Source organism: Oncorhynchus kisutch, unplaced genomic scaffold (genome assembly GCF_002021735.2).
Source record: "Oncorhynchus kisutch isolate 150728-3 unplaced genomic scaffold, Okis_V2 Okis01b-Okis20b_hom, whole genome shotgun sequence".
NCBI classification, from domain to species: domain Eukaryota; kingdom Metazoa; phylum Chordata; class Actinopteri; order Salmoniformes; family Salmonidae; genus Oncorhynchus; species Oncorhynchus kisutch.
Genome location: NW_022261978.1, coordinates 8,217,251 through 8,239,204, shown reverse-complemented (window position 1 = coordinate 8,239,204; position 21,954 = coordinate 8,217,251). Strand labels below are relative to the sequence as shown.

The window sequence follows — 21,954 nt, the reverse complement described above, 5'->3', positions numbered from 1 at the left end:
CTTTTGCCTGGTTGGCACTTCCAACCAGATATAAGGAGGCTGAGGCCCCAGCATCCATAAGTCAGATACCTTCTTCCTCTGTGGTAAGACTCTCTCCACCTCCTTAGATTTGTACATTTGTCTCATCTTTGCACTCAGCAACTGAGGCAGTAGCTAACTGCACTGTTTAATGTGACTTCTGCATGTCTCTTGTAAGAATTGACAATATGCAATCAAGTGGCGTTGGTTGAATATGTAAAAAAATATATACAAATGACTTAATATTTTTTACTTTAAATCAGGAACTTTCATTTACGGTCAAAAGTGCACTTGTTTGTAAATTGAGTTGGTGTTCTAGAATGTATCTGGGTTTCAGGGGAATTTATTTGAATTCTTGACAGAATGTGTAGTAAAGTGAGTTGCCACTAGGAAAATTAAAGTTACCAGTTGCACCTGTAGTTAAATTTGACATGTAATGATTGAGTTAAATGTTTTCTAGCCCTTTAGGGGTTCAATGATAAAGCTTTAGACTTGTATGTTTTCACAACACTCTCATGTTTCACAGGGTTGTCAGGGATTTCCTCCTCTTCTTCTGAAGAGGAGAGGCGAAAAGGATCAGAGGACCAATATGCGGCGTGGTAAGTGTCCATGGTTCTTTTAATACATAAATGTGCACATGAACAACTGACTACAAAAACAAGAAACGTGTGAAAACCTAAACAGTCCTATCTGGTGCAAACACAGAGACAGGAACAATCACCCACAAACACACAGTGAAACCCAGGCTACCTAAGTATGATTCTCAATCAGAGACAACTAATGACACCTGTCTCTAATTGAGAACCATACTAGGCCGAAACATAGAAATACCCAAATCATAGAAAAAACAAACATAGACTGCCCACCCCAACTCACGCCCTGACCATACTAAATAATGACAAAACAAAGGAAATAAAGGTCAGAACGTGACAAGGGTCCTCCAAGAAGTACACATTCATCTTTAGGAGGGGAAAAAGAAGGTGAGACATGGTTTGAGTCTCCACATAAAAAGTGATGAAAATATTCTGAGAGGGATACTACTCACCTAACTCTGTTGACTGGGGAGGAAGCACCACAGAGTCAATCATGTTTCTTGTTTCATCTCTTTCCTAGTTATCCGTCACCATGAGTACGGACGCGGAGATGCAAATCTACGGCAAGGCTGCCATATACCTCCGTAAGCCTGAGAAGGAGCGGATGGAGGCACAAGCCGCACCCTTTGATTCAAAGAACGCCTGCTATGTGGCAGACAAGGTGGAGCTGAACCTTAAGGGTTTGTCACTGCCAGGGCCGTCGGGAAGTGTACTGTAACAGTCACGAAACCTGAAGGCACTAAGGAGGTAAGACGGACCTGAAAAGTTTCAAGTTTGTGCAATTACTCTAATTCTTGAAAAACCATTGAAATGATCCAAACAATGTCAAAGGCAATTAGAAATCACTAACAAGAAATATATAAAGAAGCATTTCATTGTTTTTTGTAGACATTATATAACCTTCAAACACATCATTGTTATTGCTGCTATTTAAAATGACATGGAATGTTGACTCGACAAGAATCACCAGTTATGTGTCTGTGGGTGATAACTAAGTAGTTGGATTAAATGTGGATATGCATTTTGTATATGATTAAACTTGCATTTATTGAGCAAAAAACATTCAGTCATGTCCACTTTGATCTGTGTTGTAATCTAGATTTCTGACTGTTTCAGAAAGGAAAAGAGTTCAAAGATGCAGACATCTATGAGATGAACCCCCCTAAGTACGACAAGATTGAGGACATGGCCATGATGACCTACCTGAATGAAGCCTCTGTGTTGTATAACCTCAAAGAGCGTTATGCAGCATGGATGATCTATGTAAGAAACCAGCACATACAAACACACATACACACACATAGACAAATTCACACATACAGTACAACACATAAATTAATGGTAGATTCCAAAACAGTTTACCAAAGTACACCCACATTCTCACATAAATCCAGATAAAAGTCCATCTGACTTTGTTAATCTCCTAAATGAATTAATGGGGGCAGCAGCAGGGACAGGACACAGACCTACAGCCGGTGCTACAGTGGGTAGAGTCGCAGCTGAGGCCACGATGGGACGAGGTGGCAGCGCTCTCACTCGTGACCAAAGGGTTGTGGTCAAAGTTTGAGAGTCTGCGGCTGGCTGATGGCGTTCTACAGCGGGCTTGGAATGAGTCAGCTATGAGAGAGGAGAGGTGGTAGGTGGTGGTCCCAATAGCACTGCGGGAGGCTGTGCTTCAGAGCACTAATGGGGGGGTGGGGACTGGACACTTTGGGGTCACGTAAACACTGCGCCGCCTCCATCAGGGCTTTTACTGGGGGCAGAACAAGAGGGATGTTGGAGGACTTTTGCCGCAGCTGTGACAACTGCACAGTGAGAAAGAGCCCCCCAGGCCGCACTCATGCTCAGCTCCAACAGTTCCCAGTTGGGGCTCCCATGGAGAGGGTGGGAGTGCATGTAGTTGGGCCGTTCCTCACCACAGACAGTGGAAACCGCTGGGTGCTCATGGCCATGGACTATTTCACAAAATGGCACGAGGCCTATGCTCTGCCTGACCAGGAGGCAGAGACCATCGCCGATTTCCCTGACAGCGGGGATGTTCAGCAGGTTTGGAGCTGCGGAGTTCATCCACAGCGACCAAGGCAGAAACTTTGAGTCCCGTGTGTTCGCCACCATGTGTGAAAGGCTGGGTGTGCACAAGACCCGCACTACTCCTCTCCATCCTCAACGTGATGGCCTTGTGGAGCGCTTCAACAAAACGCTTGGACAGCAGCTGGCCATTGTCTCTGCCAAACACCAGCATGACTGGGACAAGCACCTGCCTATGGTCCTCATGGCATGCCGCTCCGCTGTCCAAGACTCCACCTCCTGCACGCCTCCTCATGCTGGAGAGAGAGATCCGCACCCCTGCGGAGATGGCGTTTGGTCAGCCCCGGGATAGTCCTCCTGTTTCCCCGGGGCCGGAGTATGCCCGGAGATTTCCAGGACTGCCTGGAGAAGGCCCACACCTTTGCAGGAGAGCAGCTGGTGAATGCAGTTGTGAGGCAGAAGAGGAACTATGACGTGTACACCCGGGGAAGGCACTTTGTGGCTGGGGAGCTGGTCTGGGTCTACAGCCCCTTGAGAAAGAAAGACAGAAGCCCCAAGTTGGACAGCCACTGGGTCAGGCCCTGCAGCATCCTGGAGAGGGTAGGGGAGGTTGTTTATCGGCTGCAGCTTTCTCCTATGGGGAGAGAGGTGGCACTCCACTGGGACCTGAAGCCCCATACAGAGGGTTCTCTTCTCCCCAAATACCAGGGACGCCCACAATGCCCCTCTCTGGCAATTCCCCTCTCTGGCAATTCTCTGGCAAGTTTATATGAGTATCTTTCATTTATTTGGCGTGGGCTATGACCAAACAGTAGCCTGTGAGGAGTTGGGTTAATAAACCGTGAATTCGTATACTTAATCAACTGTCTGGACAATTGCTCCTTTAACAATCTAGCCAGTCCATTACAATATATATTGCATGCCCTAATGAACATGACATAACTCATAGGCCTTATTTAGGTCAGTGCTATCTGGGATCCTTGGGACGTCCCTACCCTAAACCTTAACCCTGACCTTGACCCCTACCCTTACCCTGACCCTGAATTAAAGGCAAACTTCAGGATTTTGGCAATGAAGCCTTTTATCTACTTCCCCAGAGTAAGATGACTCATGGATACCATTTATGTCTCTGCATTTAGTATAAACTCTAGTTAGCCAAGGCTAACTAGTGTTAGTGCAATGACTAGAAGTCTATGGTATCTATTAGTATGCAATTTATTGCAAATCTCCAAACAACTCTATTCTCCAATAGAGGGCACTAAATACCAAGGTTAGAAGAAGGCCTTTTTTGCCTGCCACTGCAAAGTTTCTGGAGGTGCCTGAAAGAGATCCTGGAGCGGATTCGGAGGAGCCTAAAGCATTGCCTTAACAAATAATAACCACCCTGACTGTCTGTGAGTCAGCATGTAGTGAGGGCTTTCCCTGACGTTTTTTATTTTTATTTTTTACCTTTATTTGACTAGGCAAGTCAGTTAAGAACAAATTCTTATTTTCAATGACGGCCTTCATAGTTTTAATGTCTTCACTATTATTCTACAATGTAGAAAATTGTAAACAAATAACGTAAAACAGTTCAATGAGTCCAAACTTTTGACTGGTACTGTATATTTGTTGATATGCTTAAGATTACTCAGTGTTTATTAACTTAATTAATCAGTGATGACTACACCATTCACCACAGATAGGGGAAACCATACACGTATCTTTGCTATCTTTGTGAAGTATCTTTGCTAACACCCTACAGTCAGGTTTTCACACCAGTAGACTACAATACCTTAGTGATGATGGTTACAAGGTGGTGGAATTTTACATTTGGTAAGATCATATTTTTAATACGTTACCATTGGTGTATTGAAAGGAGTAGATAGCATGAGACGCAGTGGCAACACCAATACTTTTTCACAGAGGGTGGCTTGGTTGTTGGGTCGTGGTGCTTGAAATAATTCAATTATTAGACAAGCAGTAGCAAGTCCATACCCGTTTAGGAAAAAAGCATTTCATGTATTCGGTAATGTTGCACTTATCCACATTTACCAGAGGGTTCAAATTGCAATGAGTTAGATGCTAGATAGCTATTTCAGCATTGGCCTACCAAACACATAACTGGGGCTTCACAGTTTTATGAGAAGGCTATAAATAGAATCCACAGTGGCGGGAGAGGTTGGAATGAAGGCCCAACAGTCAGCCAACACAGACTAGATACATGGTGTCAGAAGGCAGTCATGGAGCAGTGAGCAGTTACCTACTCTGTCAGATTACTTTAGTTGCAGGTTTTGGCAAGTTGATCAGACACATTGGTTCCACACTGATGTAATTTCAATGTTGTGAATTTGAACAGACTTAGTGTTCAACAAGTAAATAGGAAGAGGGAAGTGGATTATGAACAGGTTCTGAAAGAGGAAACATTAAGTACTTGAGAAAGGAAGGTTATCTAAAAAGTCAGTCTGTGTCACACATTATTGTATTAGAGAAGCTATTAGGGTGATTCCTGAAGAAACTAGAGCAACAAAAAAACGTTATTTTGTGGATTTTCACCTCATTTAATCCATAGAAGGGTCCTTTGGAGGAAAGATTGTTGACATATATGTTACATTGTTTCCTTTCCATTCTCTAAGATGGTCAACATGCGATTTCCAAATTCGCTCCAATTCAGAGTTCCAAATGTCACTTCAATGTTGAGATTTTGAACAAATGTAGTGTTCATCATGTAAATAGGAAGAGGGAAGTGGATTATGAACAGGTTCTGAAAGAGGAAACTATGACTACTTGAGGAAGGAAGGTTAGCTAGAAAGTCAGTCTGTGTGCCACATTATTATAGCTATTAGAAAGCTGTTGGGGTGATTCCTCACCAAACTACAACAACAAAATACAGATTTGGGAGTTTTCAAATCATTGAAGGGTCCTTTGGAGGAAGGATTGTTGACATATATTTGACATTTATATCTTAAAGCATAATTGAGAAATAATGAATAAAAGTTCGAAAATTCTGACTTTTTATTTTAACAGGCAATTCAGTTAGGAACAAATTCTTATTTACAATGACGGCCTACCCTGACTAAACCCTATGAGTATCCCAATCACGTCCGGTTGTGATACAGCCTGGAATCTAACCAGGGTCTGTAGTGACACCTCTAGCACTGAGATGCAGTGCTGTAGAGCGCTGCGCCACTCGGGGGGCCCCCACAACAGGTTTTAACGACCCTGTTCTAAACATTGATCATTGGTGGGGTCATCTAGTGGATTGGGCTGTCACTTGTCCTGACTCTTCTGAAAGCCTTGGCTAGGATGAGTCCCCTGCTCCCCCAGAGACGGTTGTGTTCCAGCAGATGCAGCTGAAGGGAGGTTGTGGGATTCCCAGTATTTGACTGGTCTATTTAATGGCCATATCGGGTATAAGTCTGTTTTGTATATGGTCATATCCTCTGGTGCACAGCTCAAATGGCAATATATCTGCCAATAAAGCAAAGCCAAATTACCTGAGATATATTGCTGTGGAAGCTGGATGTATTTCGGACACACCCATTTTTGAACATGGCCATATTGGGATTGTAAATAACGTGTTGCTTTGGCACTCTTCTTGTAACGTCACCATCGACTGCATGGGATCAAATTGGAGTTTCAAGATCAGTTCAGCAGATGAGGTTTGATACCATCTCTATGATGGAGGGTCATAAAGCAATCATAAACTACTTCAGGCTGCATGTATTTCTGACACCCAGTTTTGGAACATGGCCACGGTTGGAGAAGGTCACTGGCAGGGGGTAATCATTTATGAGTTGTTTGTCTAAAGATCTGTAAAACACAATAGCTCTCCATTTGATCCAAGTGTTTCTTATTGTAAATGCATTAGATTAATATTACATTTAGCCCTCCATTGACTTCACTCTGCATGCTGAAAGGTGAACACCTCATACCTTTACTGTGGACCAGAGAGAGATCTGATACAGGCCAGCACATTATTTTGACCTTATTAGTCGACCAGAAGGTCCTCACATTGCTGACACCGTAATAGATTTATAGTGAGATATGTGACCTGGAAAATAAGATCTCAATTAACCGAGCCAAGATTGGTGGTTTTGTGGATCCATGGCACAAGTATCTGACCTTTCATATCCAGATTTAGATTTTTACTGGCTGTGACATTTGAATGGATTGAATCATGAAAATAATTCTGATGTGAGCCAAGGCTCTGGGGTGTCTCAGGTCAAACTCCTGTCTGTGGTGATAAAACTACTTTGCGAGCACAGACAGTCATTTAAAGCACCCTTAACATGTATTGGATCAAGAGTTACTCTCCAACTATCCAGGGCCCTGATAAAATACTTCAAATATGTACAATACAGTTTTATAATGACAGTTTACTCAACTGCTTAATGACATCTGGAATTTAATAACAGTATATCAGGGGCCTTCAACTCCTGCTCTGGACAGCCCATCCACATGGTGTGCAGGCTCTTGTTCTGGACAGCCCATCCACATGGTGTGCAGGCTCTTGTTCTGGACAGCCCATCCACATGGTGTGCAGGCTCTTGTTCTGGACAGCCCATCCACATGGTGTGCAGGCTCTTGTTCTGGACAGCCCATCCACATGGTGTGCAGGCTCTTGTTCTGGACAGCCCATCCACATGGTGTGCAGGCTCTTGTTCTGGACAGCCTATCCACATGGTGTGCAGGCTCTTGTTCTGGACAGCCCATCCACATGGTTTGCAGGCTCTTGTTCTGGACAGCCCATCCACATGGTGTGCAGGCTCTTGTTCTGGACAGCCCATCCACATGGTGTGCAGGCTCTTGTTCTGGACAGCCCATCCACATGGTGTGCAGGCTCTTGTTCTGGACAGCCCATCCACATGGTTTGCAGGCTCTTGTTCTGGACAGCCCATCCACATGGTGTGCAGGCTCTTGTTCTGGACAGCCCATCCACATGGTGTGCAGGCTCTTGTTCTGGACAGCCCATCCACATGGTTTGCAGGCTCTTGTTCTGGACAGCCCATCCACATGGTTTGCAGGCTCTTGTTCTGGACAGCCCATCCACATGGTGTGCAGGCTCTTGTTCTGGACAGCCCATCCACATGGTTTGCAGGCTCTTGTTCTGGACAGCCCATCCACATGGTGTGCAGGCTCTTGTTCTGGACAGCCCATCCACATGGTGTGCAGGCTCTTGTTCTGGACAGCCCATCCACATGGTGTGCAGGCTCTTGTTCTGGACAGCCCATCCACATGGTGTGCAGGCTCTTGTTCTGGACAGCCCATCCACATGGTTTGCAGGCTCTTGTTCTGGACAGCCCATCCACATGGTGTGCAGGCTCTTGTTCTGGACAGCCCATCCACATGGTTTGCAGGCTCTTGTTCTGGACAGCCCATCCACATGGTGTGCAGGCTCTTGTTCTGGACAGCCCATCCACATGGTTTGCAGGCTCTTGTTCTGGACAGCCCATCCACATGGTGTGCAGGCTCTTGTTCTGGACAGCCCATCCACATGGTGTGCAGGCTCTTGTTCTGGACAGCCCATCCACATGGTTTGCAGGCTCTTGTTCTGGACAGCCCATCCACATGGTGTGCAGGCTCTTGTTCTGGACAGCCCATCCACATGGTGTGCAGGCTCTTGTTCTGGACAGCCCATCCACATGGTGTGCAGGCTCTTGTTCTGGACAGCCCATCCACATGGTGTGCAGGCTCTTGTTCTGGACAGCCCATCCACATGGTGTGCAGGCTCTTGTTCTGGACAGCCCATCCACATGGTGTGCAGGCTCTTGTTCTGGACAGCCCATCCACATGGTGTGCAGGCTCTTGTTCTGGACAGCCCATCCACATGGTGTGCAGGCTCTTGTTCCACCCCAGCACAAACACAGCAGTTCCAGCTGAATCAATCTGTTGTGAAGGGTCATGCCACTCCCACAGGAATGTTATAATATTACATTGAAAGACACTAATCTTATTAATAGTTTTGTTTATTTAGTAACATATATATTTTTTAAATGCTGTCCCCTATTGATGTCACTACTGAAACAAACATTAAAAGACTGTCGAATGAATGTGCCTTAAGCCCCCCCACCCCCCCCACAAAAGGTGATGGGATTGGACCCCTCTCCAGCATGGCCACATCGTGTGTAGTCTGTCTGACAACATTTTGGAGAACATTTGTGAGCAAGTTGGTAAATCTTCATCTATTTTTAAGAAGTGTCACCACCGAACATCTAATATATAAAAAAAATATTTCAAGATTGGTTTTGGGACTAAAATGTATGTTTTCTGGGATGTTTAACTGTCCAAATGAAAGATAGCCAGCCGCATTTTAGCGAAATGTAAAGTGTCTGTGTGTAGCTGGTGAGATGAGTCAGGCGCAGGACAGCAGATATGAGTAATGAAAGCAATTTTACTCAAATATATCATAATACACTTCGCAGAAATAGAGCTCCAGCTGGAGTAGGAACCCCTGGCATCCGGCAGCAGTCCCATCGTACTCCCTCGGGAGCGCGAGCCGAATCCTGCTGGGACCAGGTGAAGGAGGGGTGGACAGTGGGACCTGCTTTAGTGGGGCTGGTGGGGGCGCTGGACGACCTCCTCCTCTCTCTCAACGATCCATCGTCTGCAGCACGCGATCCATGGCGATGCCCAGACGTTGCAACATGGTTGCGTGCTGCTGGACGCGCTCCTCTACCGCCACAGGGAGGGTGTCTGCTCCTGCTGACTCCATTCGGTGGTAAGTAATTTTGTAAAACGTCGGTGTGTAGCTGGTGAGATGAGTCAGGCGCAGGGCAGCAGATATGAGTAATGAAAGCAATTTTCTCAAATATATCATAATACACGTCATAGAAATACAAGGCCACACATACGGACCGCAATACAACAAACAATTACTCACAAACAAACATGGGGGAACAGAGGGTTAAATAATGAACAAGTAATTGGGGGATTGAAACCAGGTGTGTAAGACAAAGACAAAACAAATGGAAAATGAAAGTGGATCGGCGATGGCTAGAAGGCCAGTGACGTCGACCGCCGAAACGCCGCCCGAACAAGGAGAGGGACCGACTTCGGCGGTAGTCGTGACAGTACCACCCCATCCCCCCTTGTTGCGTGGGTCCAGCAGCGCGCCGACACCGGCACCGACCTCGAGACTGACCTCGACACCGACCCGGAGGACGAGGCGCAGGGCGATCTGGATGGAGATGGTGGAACTCCCGCAGCAACGAAGGGTCTCGGTCAGCCTCAGACTTAGAAAACCTATCCACAACGACCAGGATCGTGGTGTTGCCCTGTAAGGGAGGAAGATCCATCAAGAAGTCCACCAACAGGTGCGACCACGGTTGTAACTTCCCTCCGGGCAGGTGCCTGGGAGACTAGCACTGGGCCTTACACCGAGCAGGAGGAAACATAAACCCTCATGTCCTTGGCCAAGGTGGACTGACCAGTACTTCCCACTAAGGCAACGCACCGTCCGACCGATGCCAGGATGACCAGAGGAGGGTGACGTGTGGGCCCAATAGATCAAACAGTCGCGGACAACAGACGACACTGGGGCGGAGTGGGTTCTGTGCGTAACGCCCGCTTGATGTCCGCGTCCAGCTCCCACACCACCGGTGCCACCAGGATAGAAGCCGGAAGTATGGGAGTGTGATCCATGGACCGCTCCTCTGTGTCATACATCCGGGACAGTGCGTCCGCCTTAGCGTTCTGGGAACCTGGTCTGTAGGACAGAGTGAAAACAAAACGGTAAAGAATATGGCCCACCTTGCCTGGCGAGGGTTCAGTCTCCTCGCCGCCCGGATTTACTCCAGATTGTGGTAGTCAGTCCAGATGAGGAAAGGGTGTTTAGCCCCCTCAAGACAATGTCTCCACTTCTTCAGAGCCTTGACAACAGCCAACAGCTCCCGGTCCCCCACATCATAGTTTCGCTCCGCTGGGCTGAGCTTCTTCGAGAAGAAAGCACAGGGGTGAAGCTTTGGTGGCGTGCTCGAGCGCTGAGAGAGCAGGCTCCTATCCCAGCCTCGGACTAGCCACCTCCACTATGAACACTAAAGAGGGATCCGGATGAGCCAGCACGGGAGCCGAGGTAAACAGAGCCTTCAGGTGACCAACAGCCCTGTCCGCCTCAGCCGACCACTGCAGTCGCACCGGTCCCACCTTCAGCAGTGAGGTAATGGGAGCCTAGAAACCACTGCACTTCCTTTACCGTAGTGGGAGTCGGCCAATTACGCACAGCTGAAATGTGGTCACTCTCCATCTCCACCCTGACGTGGAAATGTGGTACCCTAGGAAGGAGACGGACTGTTGGAAGAACAGACATTTCTCAGCCTTGACGTACAGGACATGCTCCAACAGTCGACCAAGCACCTTATGCACCAGGGATACATGCTCGGCGCAAGTAGCGGAGTATATCACAATGTCATCAATATACACCACTACACCCTGCTCGTGCAGGTCCCGGAAAATCTCGTCAACAAAGGCCTGGAAGACTGATGGAGCATTCATCGACCCGTACGGCATGACGAGGTACTCATTGTGCGCTGAGGTGGTACTAAATGCCGCCTTCCACTTGTCCCCCTCCCTGATACGCACCAGGTTGTAAGCGCTCCTGAGATTCCATTTTGTGAAGAAGCGCGCCCCGTGCATTGACTCGATCGCACTGGAGCAGGAGAATCAATAAGGAAGAGACTGATTCTCTCATTGTGATCCTCCTGCGTAACCATGCTTAGTGGAGCGGTGGCCTCCCTAATCAGCCCTGACCCTAATGGTCTACTATCTAGGGCGTGCACATGGAAGGGCATATCTACAGGAACAATGGGAATCCCTAAACTATGAGCAAATGCAAGGTCAATAAAATTCCCAGCTGCGCCTGAATCTACAAGCGCCTTATGCTGGGAATGCGGCGAAAACTCAGGAAATTTAATAAACACATACATGTGAGCAACAGGGGGCTCTGGGTGAGCCTGGTGCCGACTCATCTGGGGTGACACGATAGTGCCCTGCCTGCTGCCTCGACTCCTTGAGGAACCCCACCAGCGCCGACCAGCAGTGTGCCCTCTGCGGCCACAGATGGTGCAGGAATGGCCCCTCCTCCGGTCGCCCTACATGCAGCACCTCCCAACTGCATGGGCGTCAGAGCGGAGGTGCTGGTGGATGGAACTGACAGGCCTCGATTCGGACATTACTTGGGTAGCCAGCAGGTTGTACAGCCGGATGGACAGGTCCACCAGCTGGTCCAACGTGAGGATGGTGTCTCGGCAGGCCAACTCCCGACGGACGTCCTCATCCAGACTGCACCGGTAGTGATCGATCAGGGCCCTGTCGTTCCATCCCGCGCTGGCGGCCAGGGTCCGGAAGTCCAAAGCAAAATCCTGTTCGCTCCTCGTCCCCTGCCTCAGGTGGAACAGACGTTCACCCGCCACTCGACCCTCAGGTGTGTGGTTGAAAACTGCCCGAAAGTGGCGGGTGAACTCTGCGTAATGGTCCAAAGCCGCGTCTGCTTCCCTCCATATGGTGTTGGCCCACTCCAGGGCTTTGCCTGAGAGGCAGGAGACAAGAGCGGACACGCTCTCACGTCCCGAAGGAGCCGACTGGACGGTCGCCAGGTAGAGCTCCAGCTGGAGTAGGAACCCCTGGCATCTGGCAGCAGTCCCATCATACGCCCTCGGGAGCGCGAGCCGAAGGAGTGGACAGTGGGACCTGCTGTACTGGGGCTGGTGGAGGCGCTGGACGACCTCCTCCTCTCTCCCAATGATCCTGCAGCACCCGATCCATGGCGATGCCCAGACGTTGCAACATGGTCGCGTGCTGCTGGACGCGCTCCTCTACCGCCACAGGGAGGGTGTCTGCTCCTGCTGACTCCATTCGGTGGTAAGTAATTCTGTAAAGCGTCTGTGTGTAGCTGGTGAGATGAGTCAGGCGTAGGGCAGCAGATATGAGTAATGAAAGCAATTTATCTCAAATATATCATAATACACATTGTAAAAATACAAGGCCGCACATACAGACCGCAATACAACAAACAATTACTCACAAACAAACATCAGGGAACAGAGGGTTAAATAATGAACAAGTAATTGGGGGATTGAAGCCAGGTGTGTAAGACAAAGACAAAAAAATGGAAAATGAAAGTGGGTCGGCGATGGCTAGAAGGATGGTGACGTCGACCGCCGCCCGAACAAAGAGAGGGACCGATTTCGGCGGATGTGGTGACACCAAGGGGATTCTTTATAAATTGATAGTAGTTGCTCACTTAGCATTAGAAAACAATATAAATGAAAGCATAATGCATTTATATTGTTTTGCATATGTTTTATGACTCCACTGCCTTGTTGTCACTGATGTAACCTACAGTTCCTTCGGGAAGTATTCAGACCTCTTGACTTTAAAAAAAATGTTACCTTACAGGCTTTTTCTAAAATTGATTAAATTGTTATTAACCTTCATCAATCTACACACAATACCACATAATGACAAAGCAAAAATGTTTTTTTTTAAACGAATACAATATAAAAATCTGAAATATCAAATGTACATAAGTATTCAGACCCTTTACTCAGTACTTTGTTGAAGCACCTTTGGCAGTGATTACAGTCTCGAGTCATCTTGGGTATGATTCTACAAGCTTAGCACACCTATATTTTGGGAATTTCTCCCATTCTTCTCTAGAGATCCTTGCAAGCTCTGTCAGGTTGGATGGGGAGTGTCGCTGCACAGCTATTTTCAGGTCTCTCCAGAGATGTTCGATCTGGTTCAAGTCCGGGCTCTGGCTGGGCCACTCAAGGACATTCAGAGACTTGTCCCGAAGACACTCCTGTGTTGCTTGACTGTGTGCTCAGGGTCATTGTCCTGTTGGAATGTGAACCTTTGCAACAGTCTGAGGTCCTGAGTGCTCTGGAGCAGGTTTTCATCAAGGATCTCTCTGTATTTTGCCATCACTATGCTTCACCGTAGGGATGGTGCCAGGTTTCCTCCAGACATGATGCTTGGCATTCAGGCCAAATAGTTCAATCCTGGTTTCGTCAGACATGAGAATCTTGTTTCTCATGGTCTAAGAGTCCTTTAGGTGTCTTTTGGCAAACTCCAAGCAGGCTGTCATGTGTCTTTTACTGAGGAGTGGCTTCTGTCTGGCCACTCTACCATAAAGGCCTGATTTGTGAAGTGCTGCAGAGATGGGTGTCCTATTGGAATGTTCTCCCATCTCCACAGAGGACCTCTGCCAACTCTAAGAAGTGTCTTAGTGGTTCCAAAACACTTCCATTTAAGAAGTCTCGGATTGTGTCGAGGCACAGATCTGGGAAACGGTACCAAAATATGTCTGCAGCATTTAAGCATTTAAGGTCCCCAAGAACACAGTGGCCTCCATCATTATTAAATGGAAGACAATTTAATCAATTTTAGAATAAGGCTGTAACGTAAAGGCACTGTATAATCAAAGACAGAAAAGGTTAATGATAATATTAAGAAAATGTTTTGATTAGCAATAATTTACTTTAAAGCAGGTACGTGTAAAGGTCTATTGTGTAACACCAGTGACGGTAACACTGGTGTCGCGTAAAACTATTTCAACCTCTTTTCGCCCAATCTAAAACACAGCCAGAATTTTGTTGAATTCCCAAAGTGTTATCACTATGCATCAAAAAGCACAACCAAATTCCAATGGAAAACAATGTATGTTTTGGTTTTGTTGTCTTCTTAAATCAAATCAAATGAAAATGCAGCGAAATGCTTTTGTTCCTAGCTCCAGCAGTGCAGTAAATAATTGTGGTCCTAGCAGTGAAGTAAATGATTGTGTTCCTAGCTCCAGCAGTGCAGTAAATGATTGTGTTCCTAGCTCCAGCAGTGCAGTAAATGATTGCGTTCCTAGCTCCAGCAGTGCAGTAAATGATTGTGTTCCTAGCAGTGAAGTAAATGATTGTGTTCCTAGCTCCAGCAGTGCAGTAAATGATTGTGTTCCTAGCTCCAGCAGTGCAGTAAATGATTGTGTTCCTAGCTCCAGCAGTGCAGTAAATGATTGTGTTTCTAGCTCCAGCAGTGCAGTAAATGATTGTGTTCCTAGCTCCAGCAGTGCAGTAAATGATTGTGTTCCTAGCTCAAGCAGTGCAGTAAATGCTTGTGTTCCTAGCTCCAGCAGTGCAGTAAATGATTGTGTTCCTAGCTCCAGCAGTGCAGTAAATGATTGTGTTCCTAGCTCCAGCAGTGCAGTAAATGATTGTGTTCCTAGCTCCAGCAGTGCAGTAAATGATTGGGTTCCTAGCAGTGAAGTAAATTATTATGTTCCTAGCTCCAGCAGTGCAGTAAATGATTGTGTTCCTAGCTCCAGCAGTGCAGTAAATGATTGTGTTCCTAGCAGTGAAGTAAATGATTGTGTTCCTAGCTCCAGCAGTGCAGTAAATGATTGTGTTCCTAGCTCCAGCAGTGCAGTAAATGATTGTGTTCCTAGCTCCAGCAGTGCAGTAAATGTTTATGTTCCTAGCTCCAGCAGTGCAGTAAATGATTGTGTTTGTCGCTCCAGCAGTGCAGTAAATGATTGTGTTCCTAGCTCCAGCAATGCAGTAAATTATTGTGTTCCTAGCTCCAGCAGTGCAGTAAATGATTGTGTTCCTAGCTCCAGCAGTGCAGTAAATGATTGTGTTCCTAGCTCCAGCAGTGCAGTAAATGATTGTGTTCCTAGCTCCAGCAGTGCAGTAAATGATTGTGTTCCTAGCTCCAGCAGTGCAGTAAATGATTGTGTTCCTAGCTCCAGCAGTGCAGTAAATGATTGTGTTCCTAGCTCCAGCAGTGCAGTAAATGATTGTGTTCCTAGCTCCAGCAGTGCAGTAAATGATTGTGTTCCTAGCTCCAGCAGTGCAGTAAATGATTGTGTTCCTAGCTCCAGCAGTGCAGTAAATGATTGTGTTCCTAGCTCCAGCAGTGCAGTAAATGATTGTGTTCCTAGCTCCAGCAGTGCAGTAAATGATTGTGTTCCTAGCTCCAGCAGTGCAGTAAATGATTGTGTTCCTAGCTCCAGCAGTGCAGTAAATGATTGCGTTTCTAGCTCCAGCAGTGCATGTGCACAATTTAAGTTTGGTTCCTGAATTGACCTGATTGACCCCAGCCCAGATCTCGATACTGCATTGTGAGTAGACCATGGCTGTAAAGTCAGTTGAGGTCTTTGGGGAAAAATGCACAGTTGTCTAGTTGGGTATGACAGCTGTACATATTCCTCTGACACTGATCTAAGGTCAGTTTTATCCCAGAGGGTAACTTCTGGCCAGAGCAAGTTTGGAGCGGAACATGTCCCTCGAATACAAAAACACAGGTCATATATCATGCAAGATCTTTGCACATTAAAATGACTTGAATGTCTGCATGGTGCTAATGTTCCCTCCACCCACAAACATGGCAAGTAAATATATTGTCTAATAACAGTGGTATTGGTGCCAGAATTAGGCTGTGTTGGCAGATATACCTAACAATAAACCTTGGCTGCAGTGAAGATCACAGTCCAAGAAATGAAAAGGCCTTGATGGGATCCTTCCAGATGGTCACCCTACTCAACTAGTGTATCCAGCAGGTATGGGGCTTCTTGTACTGATGTGCTGGGTGGACACTGACCCTGAACAAACAGGGTGTATTCAGTGAGGTGAAATGTTCTGAACATTGCTGATAGAAATGTATTAAATAGAGCTGACATAATTCCTTGTTCTATCTGACAGACAGTCATATCTGTTCTTCACAATACATTTCTATCTGAATGTTCCGTAATGATTCACCCTATTAAAGATGAATTTGGCTGCACCATATTAGACACAAATAACATTGAAACAATCATTTGAATGCAAAGGTAAACGTATTAAACGTGTTGTAAATGTAAAGGAATGACTTTATTGTAACTATTCATCTTATATCAGTTTTATTGAAGCCAGTTCAGCTGCTAAGTGGTTAACTTCAGAGTGTAATAAATGTTTTAGACAGCTATATCGCTGTCAGCAATATGAGTGGATAAGATGATTGAAATACTGTACTGGTGTTATGTAAGTCATAAGAATCCTACTGGACCGTTTTAGCCAACTGAAATGTGAGACAAATAAAAGCGTCTCGAGAATATTTTTAATAGATCATACTGTAGATAAATAACACATTAGATTTAACGGTTTTATAAGCTGTTATTGAAAGCCTAAATGTTTCTGTTCTAGATTTAAATATGAATTTAATATGGTTCCACCAGGGTGATAAATCAAAGTGAGCAAAGCACGAGGTAACGACCATCTACATCACAAGCATGAGGTGAGGAGACAGTTCAGATGTGTTTACAAGCTAAACAATATCAATAACAGGTGAACATATATATATAGTTGTTGATGAGGATTAATGCCACTAAAATGGAACTAAATCAGGTCAGATTAGACTTAATGAAAAGTATTTTAGTTGTAGTGGGGCAACATGGACTCACTCCATTACAGTATATGAGGTTCAGTAGAAGCAACATGGACTCAGTCCATTACAGTATATGAGGTTCAGTAGAAGTAACATGGACTCAGTCCATTACAGTATATGAGGTTCAGTAGAAGTAACATTGGGATGAATCAAACTTTTGATATTGTCATAATTATTAATAATGACATCTATCATTTACGTAAATTCAGCAAAATTCAATTCAGAGACAAATATGACATTAAAAAGTCATGTAATGGGAGTGTGGTGCTCCTGGAAGTGGGAGGTGCTAGTGAGACACAGACACACAGAAGTCTCTCATCCAATCCATGTCCTTTCCCAGAGGGGTCCATAATTAACTTTTGCTTGGTTGGCACTTCCAACCAGATATAAGGAGGCTGAGGCCCCAGCATCCATAAGTCAGATACCTTCTTCCTCTGTGGTAAGACCTCTCCACCTCCTTAGATTTGTTTATTTGTCTCATCTTTGCACTCAGCAACTGAGGCAGTAGCTAACTGCACTGTTTTAATTGACTTCTGCATTTCTCTTGTAAGATTTGACAATATGCAATCAAGTGGTATTGGTTTAATTAGTAAAAAATAAATAAAAATGACATCATATTTTTTACCTTATTAAATCTGTAACTTTCATTTACAGTCAAAAGTGGTGCTCCTGCACTTGAAAGGGTGTTCTAGAATGTATCTGGGTTTTCAGGGGAATTTATTTGAATTCTTGACAGAATGTGTAGTAAAGTGAGTTGCCAATAGAAAAATGAAGGTTGTCAGTTGCACCTGTAGTTGAATTTGACATGTAATGAGTTAGTTAAATGTTTTCTAGCCCTTCAGGGGATTAATGATAAGGCTTTAGACTTGTATGTTTTCACAAAAGTCTCATGTTTCACAGGGTCCTCCAAGAAGTACACATTCATCTGTAGGAGGGGAAAAATAAGGTGAGACATGGTTTGAGTCTCCACATAAAAAGTGATGAGATTATTCTGTGAGATACCGCTCAGGAGGAAGCATCACAGAGTCAATCATGTTTCTTGTTTCATATCTTTCCTAGTTATCCGTCACCATGAGTACGGACGCGGAGATGCAAATCTACGGCAAGGCTGCCATATACCTTCGTAAGTCTGAGAAGGAGCGGATGGAGGCACAAGCCGCACCCTTTGATTCAAAGAACGCCTGCTATGTGGCAGACAAGGTGGAGCTGTACCTTAAGGGTCTGGTCACTGCCAGGGCCGACGGGAAGTGTACTGTAACAGTCACGAAACCTGACGGCACAAAGGATGTAAGTCTGATCTGAAAAGTATTCAAGTTTGTGCAATTACACAATTTTTTGAAAACTCATTGAAATGATCCAAACAATGTCTACAGGCATTAAGAAATCACTAACAAAAAATATATACAGAAGCATTTCATAGTTTTTTGTAGACATTATATAACCTTCAAACACATTGTTATTGCTGCTATTTAAAATGACATGGAATGTCTTATGTTGACTCGACAAGAATCACCAGTTATGTGTCAGTGGGTGATAACTAAGTAGTTGGATTAAATGTGGATCTATATTTTTTAAATGATTCGACGTGTATTTAATGAGCAAAAAGCATTTTGTCATGTCCAGTTTGATCTGTATATAATCTAGATTTCTGACTGTTTCAGGAAGGAAAAGAGTTCAAAGATGCAGATATCTATGAGATGAACCCCCCTAAGTACGACAAGATTGAGGACATGGCCATGATGACCTACCTGAATGAAGCCTCTGTGTTGTATAACCTCAAAGAGCGTTATGCAGCATGGATGATCTATGTAAGAAACCTGCACATACAAACACACACATACATGAACATAATAAATACACACATACAGTACTACACACACATGAAGATAATAAATACACACATACAGTACTACATAAGTGAACGGTAGAAACCAAAACATATCAATACAGTAGACCCACATCAGTAAACCAAAGTACACCCACATCCTCACATAATTCCAGGTAAAAGTACATCTGATTTGTTAATCTCCTAATGTAATTATGCATTCATCCAGACCTACTCTGGGCTCTTCTGTGCCACGGTGAACCCCTACAAGTGGCTCCCCGTGTACGACGCAGAGGTTGTCAACGCCTACAGAGGGAAGAAGAGAGTGGAGGCTCCACCCCATATCTTCTCTGTCTCTGACAATGCCTTTCAGTTCATGATGATTGGTACGAGCTCTCATGGATGGATACATGGTTGGATGGAGGGACAGATGATTGGATGGATGAAGGGAGGGAGGGATGGATAGACAGATGATTGGAGGGAGGGAGGGAGGGAGGGGAGGGAGGGAGGGAGGGAGGGAGGGAGGGAGGGAGGGAGGGAGGGAGGGAGGGAGGGAGGGAGGGAGGGAGGGAGGGAGGGAGGGAGGGAGGGAGGGAGGGAGGGAGGGAGGGAGGGAGGGAGGGAGGGAGGGATGATTGGATGGATGGATGTCCATAAATGGGTATGGATCTCAAAGTCATAAGTGCTTATAGATGGATGGATGGATCAATAGAAGTTCAAATATGCTTCAGAGAGGTATCTACTGTTTTCTAGTCTAGGTTAGAACAGTTTGCTGGGAAAATCTGATCTCACTACCCTTGAATGGAAAATGCTCCAAAGTGAAATTCATGATGATGCTATGAATTACATAATGTCCCCATGTCTTTTGAGTATGATAAGCAATGTGTTTTTTGGTTCCAGATAAGGAGAACCAGTCTGTCCTGATTACGTAAGTTGTTTACTAAAATGTCACTTGAGAAAGTGTTTCTATTGTAATAAGTTGTGTCACTTGGTGTGATGAAATACATGACAATATGGATGGATTAGAGCATCAGGTTATGTGTAATAACGAGTCGATGAGAAGGATTATTTGTTAAAGACTTATGTCAGAACACAGGTTAACAGTGTATTTTTCTATGCTATTTCTTAGTGAAAGCCAATCTGACACTCAAACATGTAACTAAAACCCCTCTTTCTCTGTCATATAAACCAGCGGAGAATCCGGTGCAGGAAAGACTGTCAACACCAAGCGTGTCATCCAGTACTTTGCCACCATTGCAGTGTCTGGGGCCAAGAAGGAAGCAGAACCTGGCAAAATGCAGGTAGGTTATTCTTATGTTTGCCTTTTTAACACATTTCAGTTTGGTTGGTTGTGTAAACTGTTTTTCCAGTGGTGAATCCTGTTTCAAGCAATTGAGAAAAACGAACTTTACCAGCTTATCAGTTTCTGAGCAACTTGTGTTTGTCTCAATCAGGGGTCTCTTGAGGATCAGATCATTGCAGCTAACCCTCTGCTGGAGTCTTACGGTAATGCCAAGACTGTGAGGAACGACAACTCGTCTCGCTTTGTAAGTATGAAGGGCATAAACTTTTTCGGGAATTTTTTTATTCTGTAATTCCCTATTGTTATACACATTTAAGATATATATATAAGATATATATATATATATATATATATATATATATATATATGTCATTGCTGAAAATGTGAAATTCAAACTTGTCGTGTTTTCAAGGTTCTAAAGTTTAAAATTTCCTCTTTAAAATGTCAGACTTGATTTGCTGTATTATTTTTTGCTTCATCAAACCCTACAAAAAATAATAAATAAAATAATCAAATCCATTATTTATAATCCACATTTCCTGTTGCTGCAGGATTATTTCCCCTGCTGTAGCAAACTGGATCCTACATCAATAACCTACATCTGTATCAATAGATCCAACATCTGTCCAACAAACTGTAACTTTTAAAGGGGTCTATCAAAGTCAAATGTTAGATTAATTTGTTGGCCTATTTCTAACCCCCATGCTCTACTACAGGGTAAATTCATCAGGATTCACTTCCAAGCTGGTAAACTGGCTAAAGCTGACATTGAGACCTGTGAGTTGGTTTTGATTGTTTCTCAATGCTTTTCTAAACTCACAGAGATACATTTAAATGTAAAGATATCCAACAAATGATCTAATTTTCTCTTTCTCTCTCTACTCTTTCTTTGTGTCATTCTCTCTCTCTCTCTCTCTCTCTCTCTCTCTCTCTCTCTCCCTCAGACCTGCTGGAGAAGTCCAGAGTGTCCTTCCAGCTGCCCGATGAGAGAGGCTACCACATCTTCTTCCAGATGATGACAGGCCACAAACCTGAGCTAGTTGGTACGACAAAGTAGAGGTCCAGAGGAAATTATCCCCACCCCCCATCTGTGGAATATATAAAAAAATATTCATAGTCCACACTAATAATACTATTACAATGAGTACATCCAAGGTAACAAGGCATCTAGACATGGGACAGGTCTTTGGGAAATATCTATCAAGTAATGCACTGTGATGCACTAGTCCACAAGTCTCAGTCTCCTCTTTTTATGCTATTCATTATATACTACATGTATCATTAAGTCCATCTATTGAGTAAAGAAGGGATAGATAATGTAAAGTAGGAGAGCAGAATTCTAAGAGATTTAACTGACAAGCTGTTCTCCGTTTTCCACAGAATTGGCGCTTCTCACCACCAACCCCTACGACTTTCCCATGTGCAGTCAGGGTCAGATCACTGTGGCCAGCATCAACGACAATGAAGAGTTGGATGCCACAGATGTGAGTCAAACAAAGGGTTAACCAAACTCTAGATATGGAATGGATAGGACCACCATACACACTGAATGTACTGTGAAATTCCAAGTTTGATAGTTTGATACTAAATGCCTTGTTAGTTAGTGCCTCAAGGAACTATTCATGCCTTCCACAAGAGAGCACCACTAAGTGCCCTCTGGAACTGTGCTGCCATCTTCTAATGTGTTTGCCAAGCGCAATCATGTGGAACAGAGAAGCCAGTCAAATCTATCCATCCCATTTGTTCTGCAGTGAGCAGCACAGGACTGTAGTGTAACTGAGCAAACTTCCGTTCAGTTCATC

At 44.8% G+C, this 21,954-nt stretch overlaps 1 protein-coding gene across 2 annotated transcripts in view; it reads left to right on the top strand.

Moving 5' to 3' along the window:
- Positions 1-21,954, top strand: part of LOC109877622 (myosin heavy chain, fast skeletal muscle) — an 82,257-nt gene that overhangs the window by 46,402 nt on the left and 13,901 nt on the right. Inside the window, exons 1-9 of one of the 2 annotated variants that reach the window (XM_031811337.1) lie at positions 18,084-18,311; positions 18,686-18,832; positions 19,079-19,235; positions 19,750-19,777; positions 20,042-20,150; positions 20,304-20,396; positions 20,869-20,929; positions 21,097-21,195; positions 21,533-21,636. In XM_031811337.1, the coding sequence (XP_031667197.1) occupies positions 18,096-18,311; positions 18,686-18,832; positions 19,079-19,235; positions 19,750-19,777; positions 20,042-20,150; positions 20,304-20,396; positions 20,869-20,929; positions 21,097-21,195; positions 21,533-21,636 (1,014 nt within the window). In that variant the 5' untranslated portion in view covers positions 18,084-18,095. Of the gene's footprint in view, positions 1-18,083; positions 18,312-18,685; positions 18,833-19,078; positions 19,236-19,749; positions 19,778-20,041; positions 20,151-20,303; positions 20,397-20,868; positions 20,930-21,096; positions 21,196-21,532; positions 21,637-21,954 lie in introns of those variants that run through there. The other variant, XM_031811336.1, reaches the window with a different exon arrangement.